This window comes from Artibeus jamaicensis, unplaced genomic scaffold, assembly GCF_021234435.1.
Source record: "Artibeus jamaicensis isolate MK-2021 breed Jamaican fruit bat unplaced genomic scaffold, CSHL_Jam_final scaffold_833, whole genome shotgun sequence".
Lineage (NCBI taxonomy): Eukaryota > Metazoa > Chordata > Mammalia > Chiroptera > Phyllostomidae > Artibeus > Artibeus jamaicensis.
In genome coordinates this window covers 14,769,810-14,785,376 of record NW_026522056.1, presented here as the reverse complement: position 1 = coordinate 14,785,376, position 15,567 = coordinate 14,769,810, and the positions used below count along the sequence as shown (strand labels likewise).

At 37.8% G+C, this 15,567-nt stretch overlaps 1 protein-coding gene across 1 annotated transcript in view; it reads left to right on the top strand.

Moving 5' to 3' along the window:
• The window catches only part of TNKS (tankyrase), a 172,572-nt gene that overhangs the window by 118,261 nt on the left and 38,744 nt on the right, over positions 1 to 15,567 (top strand). The window contains exons 9-12 of the mRNA XM_037128794.2: positions 4,297 to 4,418; positions 5,926 to 6,017; positions 6,097 to 6,175; positions 14,853 to 15,024. Of these exons, the coding sequence (XP_036984689.2) occupies positions 4,297 to 4,418; positions 5,926 to 6,017; positions 6,097 to 6,175; positions 14,853 to 15,024 (465 nt within the window). The remainder of the gene's footprint in view (positions 1 to 4,296; positions 4,419 to 5,925; positions 6,018 to 6,096; positions 6,176 to 14,852; positions 15,025 to 15,567) is intronic.

Sequence of the window (15,567 nt, the reverse complement as noted above, 5' to 3'; positions counted from 1 at the left end):
ATTTTTAAATATGTAATATTATACACACACATATACTTTAAATAAACTTTGTTTTAGAATAGTTCTAGGTTTGTAAAAAAGTCATAAAAACATTACAGAGGTCTCATATCCCCCATACCCAGTTTCTACTGTTATTAACACCTCACATTAATATGGAATATTTGTCACAATTAAGAAACCAGTATTGATAACATTATTAACTGAGGGGCATACTCTGTTCACATTTTCTTAGTTTTTATGTAATATGCATTTTCTTTTCTAGGATCTCATTTAGGATACCATATTACTTTTACTTGTCATATCAAATATTGAGAGATATTTAATTCTGTATATGAGCATTTCAGGTTTAAGTTGAACTAGGCATTACTCACCTATTTTTTTAACTGGTCTATCGTTTGGTATTCTTTCTTATATCTGGGATTCTAAGAGTCAGGTAACTGGATTTAAACATCTGAGAAATCTTTAAATGATAGCTTTAGGAAAGGGGCATAGTCAAAATTATGTTAACATCTTTTACATTAAAGCAAATTTTAGGCTAGTTTATGTTAAAACATAAAGAGATCTTTTCAATTTTGATCTTCAGTGGAAATTTAAAATTATTTTGGTACCGGAACAGATGAGATCTACTAGATTACAGGCCGGGCAAACCCGATCATAGCTGGGCAGATGTCTCGGCAGCCAACCCTCGTAGAAGCGCACTTCTCTCTCCCACTCGGACAAGTCTTGCATTCTGTTGTCTTGCATTATATAGTTCCTGTTTCTTTGTGTGTGTCCTGTCTTCCCAGAGAAGTTTAACTTCCGGAAAGACCTGGGGTGTAAATTCTGCGTCCTCAGCACCTGCGCAGTGCCCTGCGTGGGTGGCACCTGTGTGCAGGCCTGCGTCTCCACCCGCCCCCACCGAGCGCAGGGCACTGTGCCTGTGCTCAGGTTATTGAGTCGAGCTTAACTCTACTCGGAACTAATTTTTTAATCTGTTTCTCGTTTCCTTCTTTAATTTTGTACCCGGGGCTCCGCTTAATCCCCATGGCACCATTTTACTTTTTTTTTTTCCTTTCAATCATTTTGCAAAGCATGACTACCATTATGAGATTTTGAATTATATCTCATTGGTCTGATTCTAACCTAAACATGAAGATTTAACCTAAATTTGTATAGTTGTATAAAGGAAGAAATTCCATGACAACTTTGTGAACTTCTCAGTGTCTCCTTTATTTTATTTAACAAGATTCTACCAAGGAATTATCTGAAGAAAAGGGCTTAATGAAGTTGGAACTTCTCTAACCCACTTTTCATCTTCATGCCCCCTGCTTTCCCCAGGTGTCCACAATTACAGAACGCTTTTTAAGAACATCAGATAGATCACAAAAACGGTATTTTTATCAGACCTGTGCTGATAGCATTTTGCATCACACACATTTTGTTTCTGCCCTTGTCTGTTCTTTTTATTTGCTGTTTTTATGAAGCCAAATGAACAAGGTAGTTGGGTTCTGCACAAAATCGGAGCTAAAAATACTGTAGCTTTCAGTCTTGTTTCATACTGCATTTGAAAAGAGAAACTTTTAAGGCATTTTATAAATATTAAGTTTTCAGGGTAAGTTTGAGTAATTTGCAGTTTTGCCACTTTTTTAAAACTACTTCACTTACCTGAGGTTTTAAAAACAAACCTTTATGTAACCCTTGCATTTACAGGGACAGTTATATAATGATAGCTTTTTTTTTTTCTGGGTTATTTTTTTAATCTCGAGTATTTATCAATGAAATATTTTAAATTTGGAAGTCAATTTGAACAGAAAACTGTCCTTTTTTTTAAAGAGCTAGGATAACAATATTTTATTTCCTGTTATTTGAGAAAATATTAATGCTGTTTAATTGCATTATTGCTTCATAATTCCTTAGTACTGCAATCTTACTGTTTATGTTTTTCATAAATTTGCCCATTTAGTTTTCTTCTGAGCCAACTTTCCTGAACTTAAAGGAGTGACTTCTCTAGATGAATGGATGAGCAAAGCAAAACCATACATTTTACTTGAAATTAGCTTTTAATACCACCTTCCTTCACAGTTATCAGGATCCTGCTCCTTACAAGTGACAGTTTATAATTCTCTCACTTTATCCCTAATTCTGTCTTAATCTACAATTTTGTTGTTTGAAAATACTGGTTTACTTTCATTTGACTTGGATGTGGGGTTTCTGAAGTTTCAAAATCCTGTATTTTGAGGCATTTAGTAGTGATAATGTACCTCTAAACAAAATATTATATTGAAAAAATTCTTTCCATGAGCCTACCATGACTGTTATTTTATAAATATTCATCATTCATGCAACAAATGCTGACCAAGTAGCTAATGCACTGTGTAGGCAATAGGACTGCCATAGCAGATAAGACAGTGTGATATGCCTTGTGACCACAGGCTGAATGTGAGTGTGGTGGACTTCATAGGAAGGCTCATCAGAGGATCCAAACTGAGGCCTTGAATAATGAGCAGTAGTTAGTAAGACACGTGTGCCTAGGTGTCTGTGTCTTTTTTTAATTGAAGTAGAGTTAGCATACAGTGATATATTAGTTTCAGGTGAATAACACATACCTTACGATGTGATCACCACAGTAAGTCTAGTAACCATCTATCATCATACAAAGTTATTACAATAGTGTTAATATTTTCCCTATGCTGTACCTTACATTCTGTGACTTATTTATTTTATAACTGGAAGTTTACACCTCTGTATTTCCTTTATGTGTTTCATCCATTTTCCCACCCACCTCCCCTCTGGCAAATGTCAGTTTTTCTCTGTGTCTGTGAGTGTGTTTCTGTTTTGTTTTGACCACATCTTTATCCATTGGTCTGTCCTTCGACTGATAGGTTGCTTTTATACTTTGGCTATTTTAAGTAGTGCTACAGTAAACATAGGGTGCACATGCTATTTCAAATTAGTGTTTGTGTTTTCTCTGGATAAATACCCAGAAGAAGAATTGCTGGGTTGTATGGCGGCTCTCTGTTGAGCTTTTTTGAGGAGCCTTTACACTATTCCAGTAGTGGCCGCATCACTTGACAACCCCACCAGTAAATACTACACAGGTTCCTTTTTCTCCACATCCTTGCCAACACTTGTTATTTGTTAGCTTCTTGACAATAGCTGTTCCAACAGGTGTGAGGTTTTGATTTGCATTTCCCAGATGATTAATGGTGTTCAGCAGCTTTTTATGTCTGTTGGCCATCTGTGCATCTTTAGAGAACAGTTTTCAGCTTTTTGTTAATAAGTTGTCATTTCAAAATAAAAACCAAACTTGTAAAATACAAAATAAGACTATATGTTTTTAATAAATAAAAGGATTGGATTCTGCCCTGGCTGGTGTGGCTCAGTGGATTGAGAGCCATCTTGCAAGCCAAAAGATTGCTGGTTCAATTCCCAGCCAGGGCAAATGCCTGGGTTTCGGGCCAGGTCCCCAGTTGGAAGTGTGGGAGAAGCAACTTATTGATTTTTCTCTCCCTCTCTTTCATCCCCCCTTTTCCTCTTTCTAAAAATAAAGAAAATCTTTTTTTAAAGATTCAAAAATCTTTTTAAAGTATTGGATACTTATTTATGCAATTAATTTAGAAATTCCTTTTTAATTATCTCTTTCTTGCTTATACAAAAATAAATAAAATGCTAATTGTTCTTTGAAAAATTTCAAATTCTGGCACTTCTTCCATAATTCAGTTCCTTCCCTGTCAAGACATAATCATTGCATAATATTTTGGTGAATATTTTTCTAAATGTCTTTTTTTACATTATTACTTACATTTAGCTGTGGTGGCAACAGTAGTAGTAACAGTACAAAAAAACTGGGTCATTTTATCCTTCCTCTTATTGTACTTGAATTTGCATTTAATAGTACATACTTCGGGCAGTAAATATAGGTCGACCTTTTCTCTCTAAGAGACACAAAGTATTTCAGCAGAGAAGTGTTCACAAGTTACCTAACTGATTTCCATTTAGTGGACAGTTAGGATTCTTGTTTTAAAACTTGCCTGGAGTGAGCATATTTGTGTGTGTATCTCTGTGAACTCTTAACAGTACTAACCAGTTAGTACTAAACAGTACTAACCAGTCTTATTTTAGAGCATACCTAATCCATAATTTTTTCAGTAAACTACATACACCCTCAATCTTTGCACCTTTATCACTGTATCATCATGCTGCTGCTCTTGCTAAAGTAGAGAATGTCTGAAGTTAATAATTTTCATAATTTGTAATTATGCTAATGATTTTATAGTTTTTAAATTTTTCTTATGTCAACCATTATTGTATTAACAGATGAATTTAAAGGCCATTCCTTACTGCAAGCAGCCAGAGAAGCAGACCTAGCCAAAGTTAAAAAAACACTTGCCTTGGAAATCATTAATTTCAAACAACCGCAGTCTCATGAAACCGCATTGGTAAGACTTTCTTGTTAATCCCTCCTGTGGGTTTTTAATAGTGATGTGAGCACAAAATATGGTTTTCATTTTAGAACCTTAAAATAGCTGTGGTATTGGAAGTGACAGGGATTTCCATTTTAATGTTGGTTGGATTAATTTTTTTAAATTTGGTTCAAGAGGTGATGGTTTTCAGGGTGAGAATAGACTTTTGCTCAACCTTGATTTGGGAATTATTTTTACATTTGTTTTTACCCAACCCAATACAACCAAAAGGGGTATTTACCAACCCAAATACCCAAAGGTGGATTCGCATATTACGGCAAATCCCCCTGTGTGGCCAGTGCTTTCCCAGATGCAAGACGTGATCTTCTCTATACAATCTTCTTTTTCTTGTGGTTGCTAGACAAATACATATTTCTTTTCTATAGAAGATTACAGTATTTTCAGAGATACTTGCATTATCCTTTCGAGTAATTACATTCTAAGAATTAGTAAATTCATTAGAAAAAGTGGTAAGACTGTGAGAGTTTTTTTCCAGACCGTACCAGTTGTCTTTAGTTATTCATGTTTTCCTTTCCAAGGTACTTCTAGAAAAATTAGTCCGTGTTCATTGGGACTGACCAGATAGGTTAACCTTCAGGTGTAGGGCTGGTTAGAGTGCTCCTGAGTTCAGAATTCAAACACTTGAGACGCCTCCGTTGCAGATCTCTCAATACTCCTCAGTTAACATTCTCTCAGGTGCCTGCCCAGAACTAGTCCAGCCGCCAGCAGTACATGGGGCAACAGCAGCACAAGTGTCACGGAACTGAAATGATCCAGCTGTATTTCACCTACATATATGGCCCGCACACTGGGATTCAAATACGTTCATGCCACACCACCTTAGGCCAGGAGACACTCAAAGTCACAGAACAAACATGACCTGCTTTTTGGAGTGTTCATTTTACTTACTGTGAATAGTTTTTTACTTTTTAAATTTTAACACAAACATTAATATAAAATGGATTTGAATCTAAACGTTGTATAAATCTAGGAAGAAACACAATTTCTGAGAGTACTTCTCCCTCTGAACTCGGTGAGGTCCCTCAGCTCCTTGCCTGTCCCTGGGCATGAAGGCTCATTCTCTGTAGCACGGGGAGTACCTGTGTGGAGGGCTCGGAGAAGCGGTGATTACGTGGCTGACAGCCTCATGCAGGACTGAGCAATTCAGTTAGAGATTTTGTAGCTTTGGAGAGACAGTATCCCCATACCTGCAAGTAGACATAGACTGGATAACTATGTGTTGGCTAAAGGAAAAGAAAAAAGTCTCTCATGGTGCTTAACTAAGAGCATAATTTCATCTTTCTTTCAAGACTTACATTTTTGTACTTCTAGGATACTTAGGAGGAATTTTGATCATCTTGATAATGTAAAATATACATTTTGAGAAAACAGTATTCTAAATAGTCAGCATGTACTACTTAGTTCAGAAATCTACTTTTAAATCGAAGTTTATTTTACTAACTTACCTTAATTTCCTTTACAGCACTGTGCTGTGGCCTCCCTGCATCCCAAGCGAAAACAAGTGACCGAATTGTTACTTAGAAAAGGAGCAAATGTCAATGAGAAAAATAAAGAGTAAGTGCAGTTGCAGTAGTTCGGTTCTTAACGGGGAAGTGCTCCAGGGTTAGTGAACCGCCTCCTCTGCTCTCCACAGCTTCATGACCCCGCTGCACGTGGCCGCAGAGAGAGCCCACAACGACGTCATGGAGGTCCTTCACAAGCACGGGGCCAAGGTGAGGCGCGCACCGGACAGACAGTGCCGCCCTTGGCATTGCCTGGCCGGCTGCTCACAAGGCTGTTCATTTCTTTCAGAAAATCAGAGAGAAAATAATTTTATAAAGGATTGTTCATGTGTATTTGAATTCACTGATTCTCCTTTAAAGCTGATTTAAATCTTATCACTAGTAAAAAGACTTACCTGAGTTTCATTGTAATTTACTATCATTCTATAAAACAATAAAGTGTAACTATAGTCTTAGCATTTGGAATACATTTCAACTTTGTATTATTTTATTTTAATACTGAAATTGATATACTTTTGTAGTCAACACCAGTGATGATTTATCAGAAACTAATTTAGATAAATAGTAGTCAAAATGTCGCTATTTATTTTAATGAACATTTGTATTTCTTCAAACTGATAATGATAATTTTTTCAAATAACCTTAACACTACAGAGTTTTAATTTGTTAAAATAGTAATCTTTATTTAAGAATAAAGGGATTAAGATCTGTTCATAGTTACTGTGCAGATTTATGCTGGCAACCTCATTAGGTCCATGCGTCAGCTTGTCTGGGCCACGTCCCAGCCCAAGGTGTTTCCTAAGGAAGAGTGGGAGTCTGGCTGGGGAGGGGCCGGCGGTGAAAGCCTCACTCACCTGTTCATTTTCAACACCTCTCGGCATATTGCACTCTACATGGGTCCCACTCAGGAGATGTATGGATATTACCCTAACCAGTGAGAGAACGCTTATCAGTGCCATTTTGATGGTAAGAGGGAGTGACCGTGGCAGTCTGACAGCACACAGAGGTTGTCTGGCTAGTTCATGAATGAATATTTTCAGGAATTATTATACTTAGTGTTATGCTTTTTTTTAATAAAAATAAGAGTTCAAAATTTGCTGATACTTTTTTGACAACAAATGACTTACTTGTATATAGGTACTTTTCTGAAAAATGAAACATCATCAGACCCTTAAAGGTAAAAGTTACATATTTTAGAATGAATGAGAAAGTAACTGAGTTTTAAAAGAAACTTTTAAAAATGAAGAGGATGTTTTGAAAATAGATTTTTAGAAAATGTCCATTGTCTTTTTTAATTTTTTTGCCTCCAAAATGATGTAACTATATCCACCCAGCTCTCTTAGCTATAAAATTAAAAACTTTGAAAACCAATTTCTAAACTGTTTTAAGTCTTTCTTAATTTGTGTTTAGATAGTTTTTGAATCTATTAAAAACATGTTAGTGCAGCATCTCCTTGTAAGTTCATAAGAACATCAAGAAAGATGCAATCTTAGTAGCAGAATGTCAGTTCAAACCTTAGTGTAGTTAGTAAATTCCATGGAAAATGAGCCACGCGATTGAGAAGGCGTTGCTCACAAGGCAGTCTCTGCAGTGGCTTTGCGTGTCTGGGGGAGCCTCCTCAGCCTTGGGACCCGCCATTGGAAGGAGCGCTGAGTCAGGCCCACGTGTCTCCGTCACAGCTTGTAAAGGATTTTTCTGTTGTTTTTAATTGAGCCGAAAGGTATTTTGTACCATTGGTAATTGAAATATTTTTAAATTTTTAATTGTTTCATCTCTTTTCTGCCCTTGGTAATTACTCTTTTTCTAAAAGTTTTATACATATTATGCATTAGCAGAACACTGCTTGGTTGTAATTTAGAGATGAGCGCATGTATATTGAGTGTTCTTAAAATATTTTATATTCATGAAATACATGATCCAAAAATGTGGCTATCCTTGCTTTAAAAAGACATTGTTTTTAACTAAAAAATCAGGATGAGATGAAATGAAAGGGAACAGAGTTTTACAGATTTATCACCTGTTTTGAGGGTACTGTACTGTATTATTACATAAATAAGGTCTTGTTGCTTTTGAGCAAACAATACTAAGCTAAGTGGGCTTTCTGCTACACTTAAGAGCATCACATTTATCATTGACCTATTTTTCAAAATACGTTGTAGCACCTTGGCTTGTGGGGCTCAGTAGATTGAGTGTAAGCCTACAAACCAAAAGGTTGCTGGTTCAGTTCCTGGCCAGGGCCCATGCCTGGGTTGCAGGCCAGGTCCGCATTTGGTGGCGTGCAGGAGGCAGCTGGTCGATGTTTCTTTCCCATATCGATGTTCTCTCCCCTCTCTCTAAAAATAAATAAAATCCTCTCTCTCTAAAAGTAAATAAAATCTTTAAAAATAATATGAAAAAAATTAAAAACCATATGGTATTTGTAATGTTCTTAAAAAGCCATGAATAAGGCTCTTCGTTTTGGGAAAATATCTATTCATTGTCTCCCATGAGTCATTTTGTGTCATGAAGGTTCAGTGAAAAATAACATCATTTTATAACCTATCCTAGTCGGCGTTACTCCAGGTCTGTTCTCAGTCTTTGGCTGCCCTTCATGTTCACAGTGCATGCTCATCAATAATGTCAACATTCATCAGTAGGGCGTGTATACTTTTAAACACCTTGGCAGTGATGTAGAATGACTTTTAAACTTGCATATTCTCCCTAGTTTTTCCACTGTAGTTCAACTCAATCCCAAATGCCTGTTACTAGGTAATTCAGAATACCTGTTACTAGGTACATTAAAATGGGAGGGGGGCGTCCTATTTATCGGGCTGTGAACCAATGGATACCAGTTGCCATCCGCCCAGTCACTCCTTCCCTGGTTCCAAAACATGCTGCTGTCCCTCAGAGTTGGTTTATCTGGTGACTAGTGCATTAGTAAAAACCCAACTTAGCCACCGTGGGCCCTAATGTGTGCTTGCTTAGTGTTCTTTCTTTGTGGTTTCAGTTTGATTTTCAGGTACCTCATGGCTTCCCATTTGATTTTAAAAACACCTACAAAACGAGCAGCACCAGCCCTGAATGAAGATTCTGCCCTCTTGCACTGTGTCCACCTTTGTGCCTGCTCTTCAGGACGAGGCCCATTCTCCAGCTGAGGCCATGAATCAGGAAGGGCAGGGAACCTGGCAGGGGGAGTTACCACCAGTAATTAACGTCTCACTTAGAAAGAACTTAGTAGTAATTATACGAGCCAAAGCATTCTTTTGCATGTTAGACTAAACATATTTTGTGTATTAATATAGACAGGCACACTTCTCAGCTTAAGACTCCTCCGCTTTCTAGTTTTGTGACTTTGGACCTAATTCCCTGAACCTTATCTGAGCTCACAAGTAATACTTTACTAGTAAGTATGAGCATTATTTTTTTGTTGTTGTTTTTTCAAACTTATATACTATGAATTTCCCTTAATTATCTGACTTTTTATATTTTATATATATATATATATATATATATATATATATATATATATATATATATAAAATCCCTTTATAACTTTTCAATTCACTAACTCAACAAATCCTGAGATGCAAAATGATCAAGACTGTGTGTTGGGTACTGAGGGAGGTGACAGTTTGGAGTTAATGTAGTTATCAAACTTGAAGCTAACCTTAAACCAATTGAATGGCATTAGTAATGAAGAAGGAAGAAAAAGATGAAAGCCACTTGTGAAGGACTAATTACATTCCTTGGAAATGAATTGGGCATTTGAATGGTCTTAGAAAATGGAAGTAAAAAGGCTAGAGAGAAATACTGCTTTCCTATGCCATGACAGTGATTTGGTACTGGAAGTTAATATGCCAGAGCAGTGATTTTCAACCTTTCCATCTCATGGCACACACAAGCTAGTGACTAAAATTCTGGGACACACCAAAAAATATATTTTTTGCTGATCTGACAATAAAAATAGGTATAATTTTGGTTCATTCACACTGGAAATTGTGTTGGCTCTTGTCATTTTTTATTTGATGGTCTAAGGAAAAAGAGGTCAGTGCCCCTGAGATCAGGTATTGAGTGTTTTAAAAAATCTAGCGGCACACCAGGGTGCTGTGGCAAACCGGTTGAAAATCGCTGTGATGGAGGAACATTTAGATAAACCTAACAGTTGGAAATAAATCACTGTAATGTAAATAAAAGAGAGTTTAGGATTAGAAATATCTATGGGGCAGCCAGCAACATAGCAACCATACATTGCGGACATGAGTGGGGCTCCTGTGGGAGAAAGATGGAGAGGCGAGTTGGGAGGCAGGAGGAACCTTTGAGGTTGGCCCATGTTGCAGTGCAGGGGAAGAGGGGACAGGAAGGCCTGTCTCGGTGTTTACTGAGTGTAATAGGAGGAGGAAGGAAGAACAAGTGATCAGTCAGTGCTACAGAGAGGAATCAAGGTAAACAGTGGCATTGAATTTGGCAATTGTCACGTGAGGGCTTTGGTAGCTTTGGAAGGAGGCATTCCAAGATAGAAGTAGACAGTTAAGGTCTTGGCAATAAGCAGCACACTCAAAGTGGGTATTTTGAGGACCATTTAATAAAGAAATTATATACAAAGGTGTGGGCAAGTTTAAGGAAATCAAGAAGGAACGAGGTAGTGCTAGTAGCAAGTGGGGAGATGGTATCATCCCTAGGCCTAAAGGGCAAGGAAAGGAAAAGGTCACTGGGACCAGAAAGGGAAATAGCCATGTAGAAAAGGCCACCTGACCACGCCTGCAGCATTTGACAGGTATTCCAACCCTATTCCTGCTACTGTTCCCATTGGCCAAGTACAACAAGAAGTTCAAGACCACAAGAGCCCATTGATGTGATCCATGCAAGTGATTTTCCTAAGACACAGATAACAGGGTGGAGACTGGATTTGGACTCAGAGGGGTAATTAAGCAGGCAATATTTAGCAAAAAAAATAGAAAACGAATGGCTAGTAAGGAAAGGAGGATTATAATAGGGTGGGGATATTAACCAACTTATGTGAGAAATCTACTTTTATCATGGTAAACTTCTATATATTAAAAAATTAATAATTTTCTTTATGAATGCTCTGCTTTGTAAGACGACTATAAGCCTAAACAGGAGTGACATAGAGATTTTATCTTTTATACATCAGTTTTTTTTTTTTATTATTGCTAGTCTACCCTGGCATCCTGCATTCTCTTGCTCCTTCCTTGTCTGCTCTTATTATTTAGTAGAACTTGAGCCCTGATTGTGATTGGTATTATTAATACCTAAAAACAAAAGGTTTCATTCAGAGGTACTTTTTTCCATACATAAAAGCATTGCTATTTTGTCATTAGTGAGCATCTGTTAAATGTGTAGAAGATAACAAAATTTCTTCTGATTTCTCGTCTTAAGTTGACAGACTTATATTGTATATGAAAGGAGAAATTGTGTTGATAGGCATATTCTGTTAGCCCACAGGTGTTAAAAGTGCTTTTAAAGCTATAGTTCCAGTGTATCTTTTATAGTTCAAATAATATCTGAGGTTTGATTGTATCAAAATACACCAAAGAGGCCAGTGTCTCAGAGACATACTAGTTACCAGTAACAGAGCAAGTAAGTTTAGATTCAGCACAAATGGAGCTCTATTCTGTACTTATGTAAATGTATGCTTATTACTTTTTTGAGATAATCATGTGGTTATCCTGTAGAAATAATCTGTAGGAATTGTAGCTAAGAGTCACAAAAGACTAGAACAGGAATTTGGGAACCCTCGGGTGCCTCGGCTGCCATTCTCCCCTTTGTCTCTCTCTCTGAGGTTGTGTGAGTTTCTTTTTTCTGTCAGTCTTTGTTCATCTGCTTCATCTTTCATTTTGATAGACTATATTTTCCTGTTTTTCTTTTATACAGTCTGAATATGGCCTTTGCAGCCCCTACCTTATGTCTTTGACTTAGAACTGTGCCTCCTGTGCATACCACCTCTCTCGAGTCTTAGGGATGAGGAAGGGAGAACATGGGTGAGACGGCGGTGTGCTCAGCACCGCTGTTGGATTGGTGTCCGTGCTGACCAGGACACTCAGGGGGCTCTTTCTCGGGCACTTAGGGCACGGGAGAAGGGAAGCACCCCTTTACTAAAGCAGTGACATATTATTGTAATATTTATACATGCCTCCTTTTGGAGAGCTTGTTTTTAATTCCGCGTGAATTTTGAAGGTTCACAAATAGTACACTCGAGTTTAGCTAAGGAGAATTTATTAGAAGTTATGATTAGTCTACTAAATACAGAAGAATAATGAAACTCTGAAAAGGCACATTGGAGCAAGATCTGGGTAGTCTCAGTGGAGGGTTGTGATTTGTTCTCATGGTACTTGGAGAGCCAGTGGACATTTGTTAATAGGTAGGTGGCATGAACAGAAGCCTGCTTCAGGAAGGTAGATACTTCCTGTGAGACTCCTTTCTCATAGAAAACCAATTACAGACATAGAGACTCAAGGTACATGTATAATACCTGGCATGATAATCGGCAATATTCAACAAAAAGCACTTTTTAAGATTTTTGTAAAGAGGGATGAGATCATGTTTTTTACCTTCAAGCTAAAAAGGCTGTAAAATGCCCACCACCTGTTCCCTGGGTTATAGTGTCAAGACACAAAATCAACAGGTTTATGCAGATACTTATTTATATAGCCATTTAAAATATAATCATGAAAGAGTGTGAATCCGCTGTTTTCTATATTGTGCCTCGGGTTCACCATACACATGTATAGAGAGAAGCTCTTCTTACACATAGTGTTTTTGATGTTTAAAAATACTGGCTGTACTTTACCTGCTCTTCAGTCGACCTGCTCAGACACTGGAGGTAAAAACTGGCTGCCGTTAGATTTACCGAGAAACTCCACATCTGCCCCTTCCTTTGCATTGCTAAGGTGTGTGCAAGGATAAGTTCAACCAAAGGCGGCGTATTTTATCTTTTACGGTGACTTTAGAAACGTCATAGAGTGGGGCTTCAGTATAATCTAATAAAGCTAGGGTATGGCAGCCCTATTAGACTGTGATTAAAAAAAAAATATATATATATATATATATGTGTGTGTGTGTATATATATATATATATATATATATATATAGCAGAAAGCAAGGTAGTGTAAAAGTAAATTGTCGCTGGTCTTAAGTGACATGTGGAGGGATTCATTCAAGTTTAAATGAAGGCATTTAACAGTCACTAAGCTGAGGAATAACTTGGTAAATTCTGTATTTCAGAGTAATAATTCTCAAGTAATTCTCAAACCATGTTCCCATGGTTTAACAAGCTACATTGAGGATTTTCATCATGATGATTGAAAAAGTTAGTAGAAAAATGTTAATAATGAGAATATTCTCAAATTTACATTTTTTTCTTGAGGTGAAGAAATAATAAAGGCCTGGCTGGGTGTCTTAGTTGTTTGGAGTGTCATCCTGTACCCGCAATGGCGCAAAAAGGTTACAGGTTCAGTTCTTGGTCAGGGCACATGCCTAGGTTGTGGATTTGATCCCTGGTCAGGGCGAGTGCAGGAGGCAGCCCACCGACCGTTCTCTCTCTCCTCCGCCCCTCCCTCTATCCTTCCTTCTCCCGCTATCTCCCCCACCCCCTTCCTTCCTCTCTAGAATCAGCAGGCATATCCTCGGGTAAGGATTTAAAAAAACAGGTTTTAAAAAAAGAAATATTCATAGAAAAGTTCAAGCAGCGTTTTCCATCAGTACATGCTAACAGCTGCACTTTTATGCTGTCTGTATGTAAGATGGTCATTTTTCTGTTGGCAGAGGTGATAAATATGTCAGTATTCCACGGCGAATTCTGTGAAACCCCATTATAAATAGATGAGCCCTTGCCTAAACATGTCCGACAGCCTCACTTGTATCGATTGATGATAGACTGGATGGACAGGGAGATCAATGTTTTTAAATCCTTTTTTCTTTCTTGTGCATTTGGTGGGTGTGCACCAACGTTCTGAATAACCAACAAGCATGTATTTGAGAATTTGCTGTGCACCCTTAACAGGAGCTTTACAGAGGACCCAGGAAACATAATGCAGTCCGTAGTGTCAACAGTCTTAGTTTTATTTGGTAAACAAAAATTGTTGTAGTGTTATAATTTATAACATAGAGGTTCAGAAAGGAAGTAATTATCAAGGCTTCAAGTCATCAAGAAGGGCTTCTTAGAGGAGGGGGAGGTTGGACCAGATCTCAGTGCAGGAAGGCGGAAGGAGGGCTTCTCGGAAGCAGCGCTGTGTACAGTGCACAGGGGCGTGGGTCCCAACCGCAGTGGGAGGGGCTTGTGGGACACCCTGGAACACAGGTTATCCGCCAGCATGAAGCAATGTCGTCTCAGTTTTAAAACTAGCTAGATTATTATTCTTAATACCCGTCAAACTCTTAAAAATGGAACATTTCATATTTAAGTCTTTTTTATTTCTGACTTAAATGTGTTTATAACTCAGAATTATGACACTCTTAAAAAAAGAAATGAACTACTTTGAATTTTTTTTACATACTATGTTGTTTTGATATTCTGAGAGTAAGTTGGATAAAACCGTTTCATTCAGAAGTATTTAATGTACATTTTTAATGCGATAGGCAGTGGATGTCGGACAAAGTCCCAGCCCTCATTCCAGTCATCCAGGGGAATGGCAGGGTGCAGAGGATGGACAGAAAGATGGTCATTTAGGGAAGGGATAAGTATGTAGTAATTTTCAGTAAGGTGGTCAGAGAAGGATAACATAAGATGATATGTCTTGAGAACCAGTGACTAAAGTTAATAATGAATTATCTTTGCATTTTTTCAAAAAGCTTTGACAATTTCTTCTTCTCATTTGAATTTATTTGCTTAAGTATAAGAGAAAACAAAAACAGATGCTCCATCTCATGTGCCCACCCAATGACTTTTCAGATGAACGCACTGGACACCCTTGGGCAGACTGCTCTGCACCGAGCTGCCCTCGCTGGCCACCTGCAGACCTGCCGCCTCCTGCTGAGTTACGGCTCCGACCCATCCATCATCTCCTTACAGGGCTTCACCGCAGCGCAGATGGGAAATGAAGCCGTGCAGCAGATTCTGAGCGGTGAGTTGGAGCTGCTCGCCACCGGCTCTCTTCTCTTCCGCGTCCAGTGCTAAACACAGGCAGACTTTGTGCCTCCTGCTTTACAGGTGGCTCTTGGAAGTGTTTGTTTGTTTGTTTGTTTGTTTGTTTAAATATTTTTCCTGCCGTTCCTTGATTAAAGTTTAGCCTGTAGCCCTGTCAGCCCTTTTTTTGCTGAAGTGAGATAGGCATCAGGGGAAAGAAGCAAATACTCTTTAATTTTTTTAGTATTAATTTAAAAACCTGACTTGGGTGTTATGGTCAAAAGTTAGTTAAAGCTCATATAAATAGTGTGGAATTATGGTAGTTCTAAAATCTATCAATAGAGAAAATTACAGATCATTTATATGGTGATGATCTTTAGTTAATTGTTCTTACGTGTGTTATATTCTGACCTGTGTTTTGTGATTCTCAGCTTTATTGCACTTTTACGAAATTATCTTTTCCTGGTTTAAGTATAATTATAAAACCTGGCTGAGTGTGAACAGTGCCTACCTAGTACAATTTTGAAACTTCAAATACTTA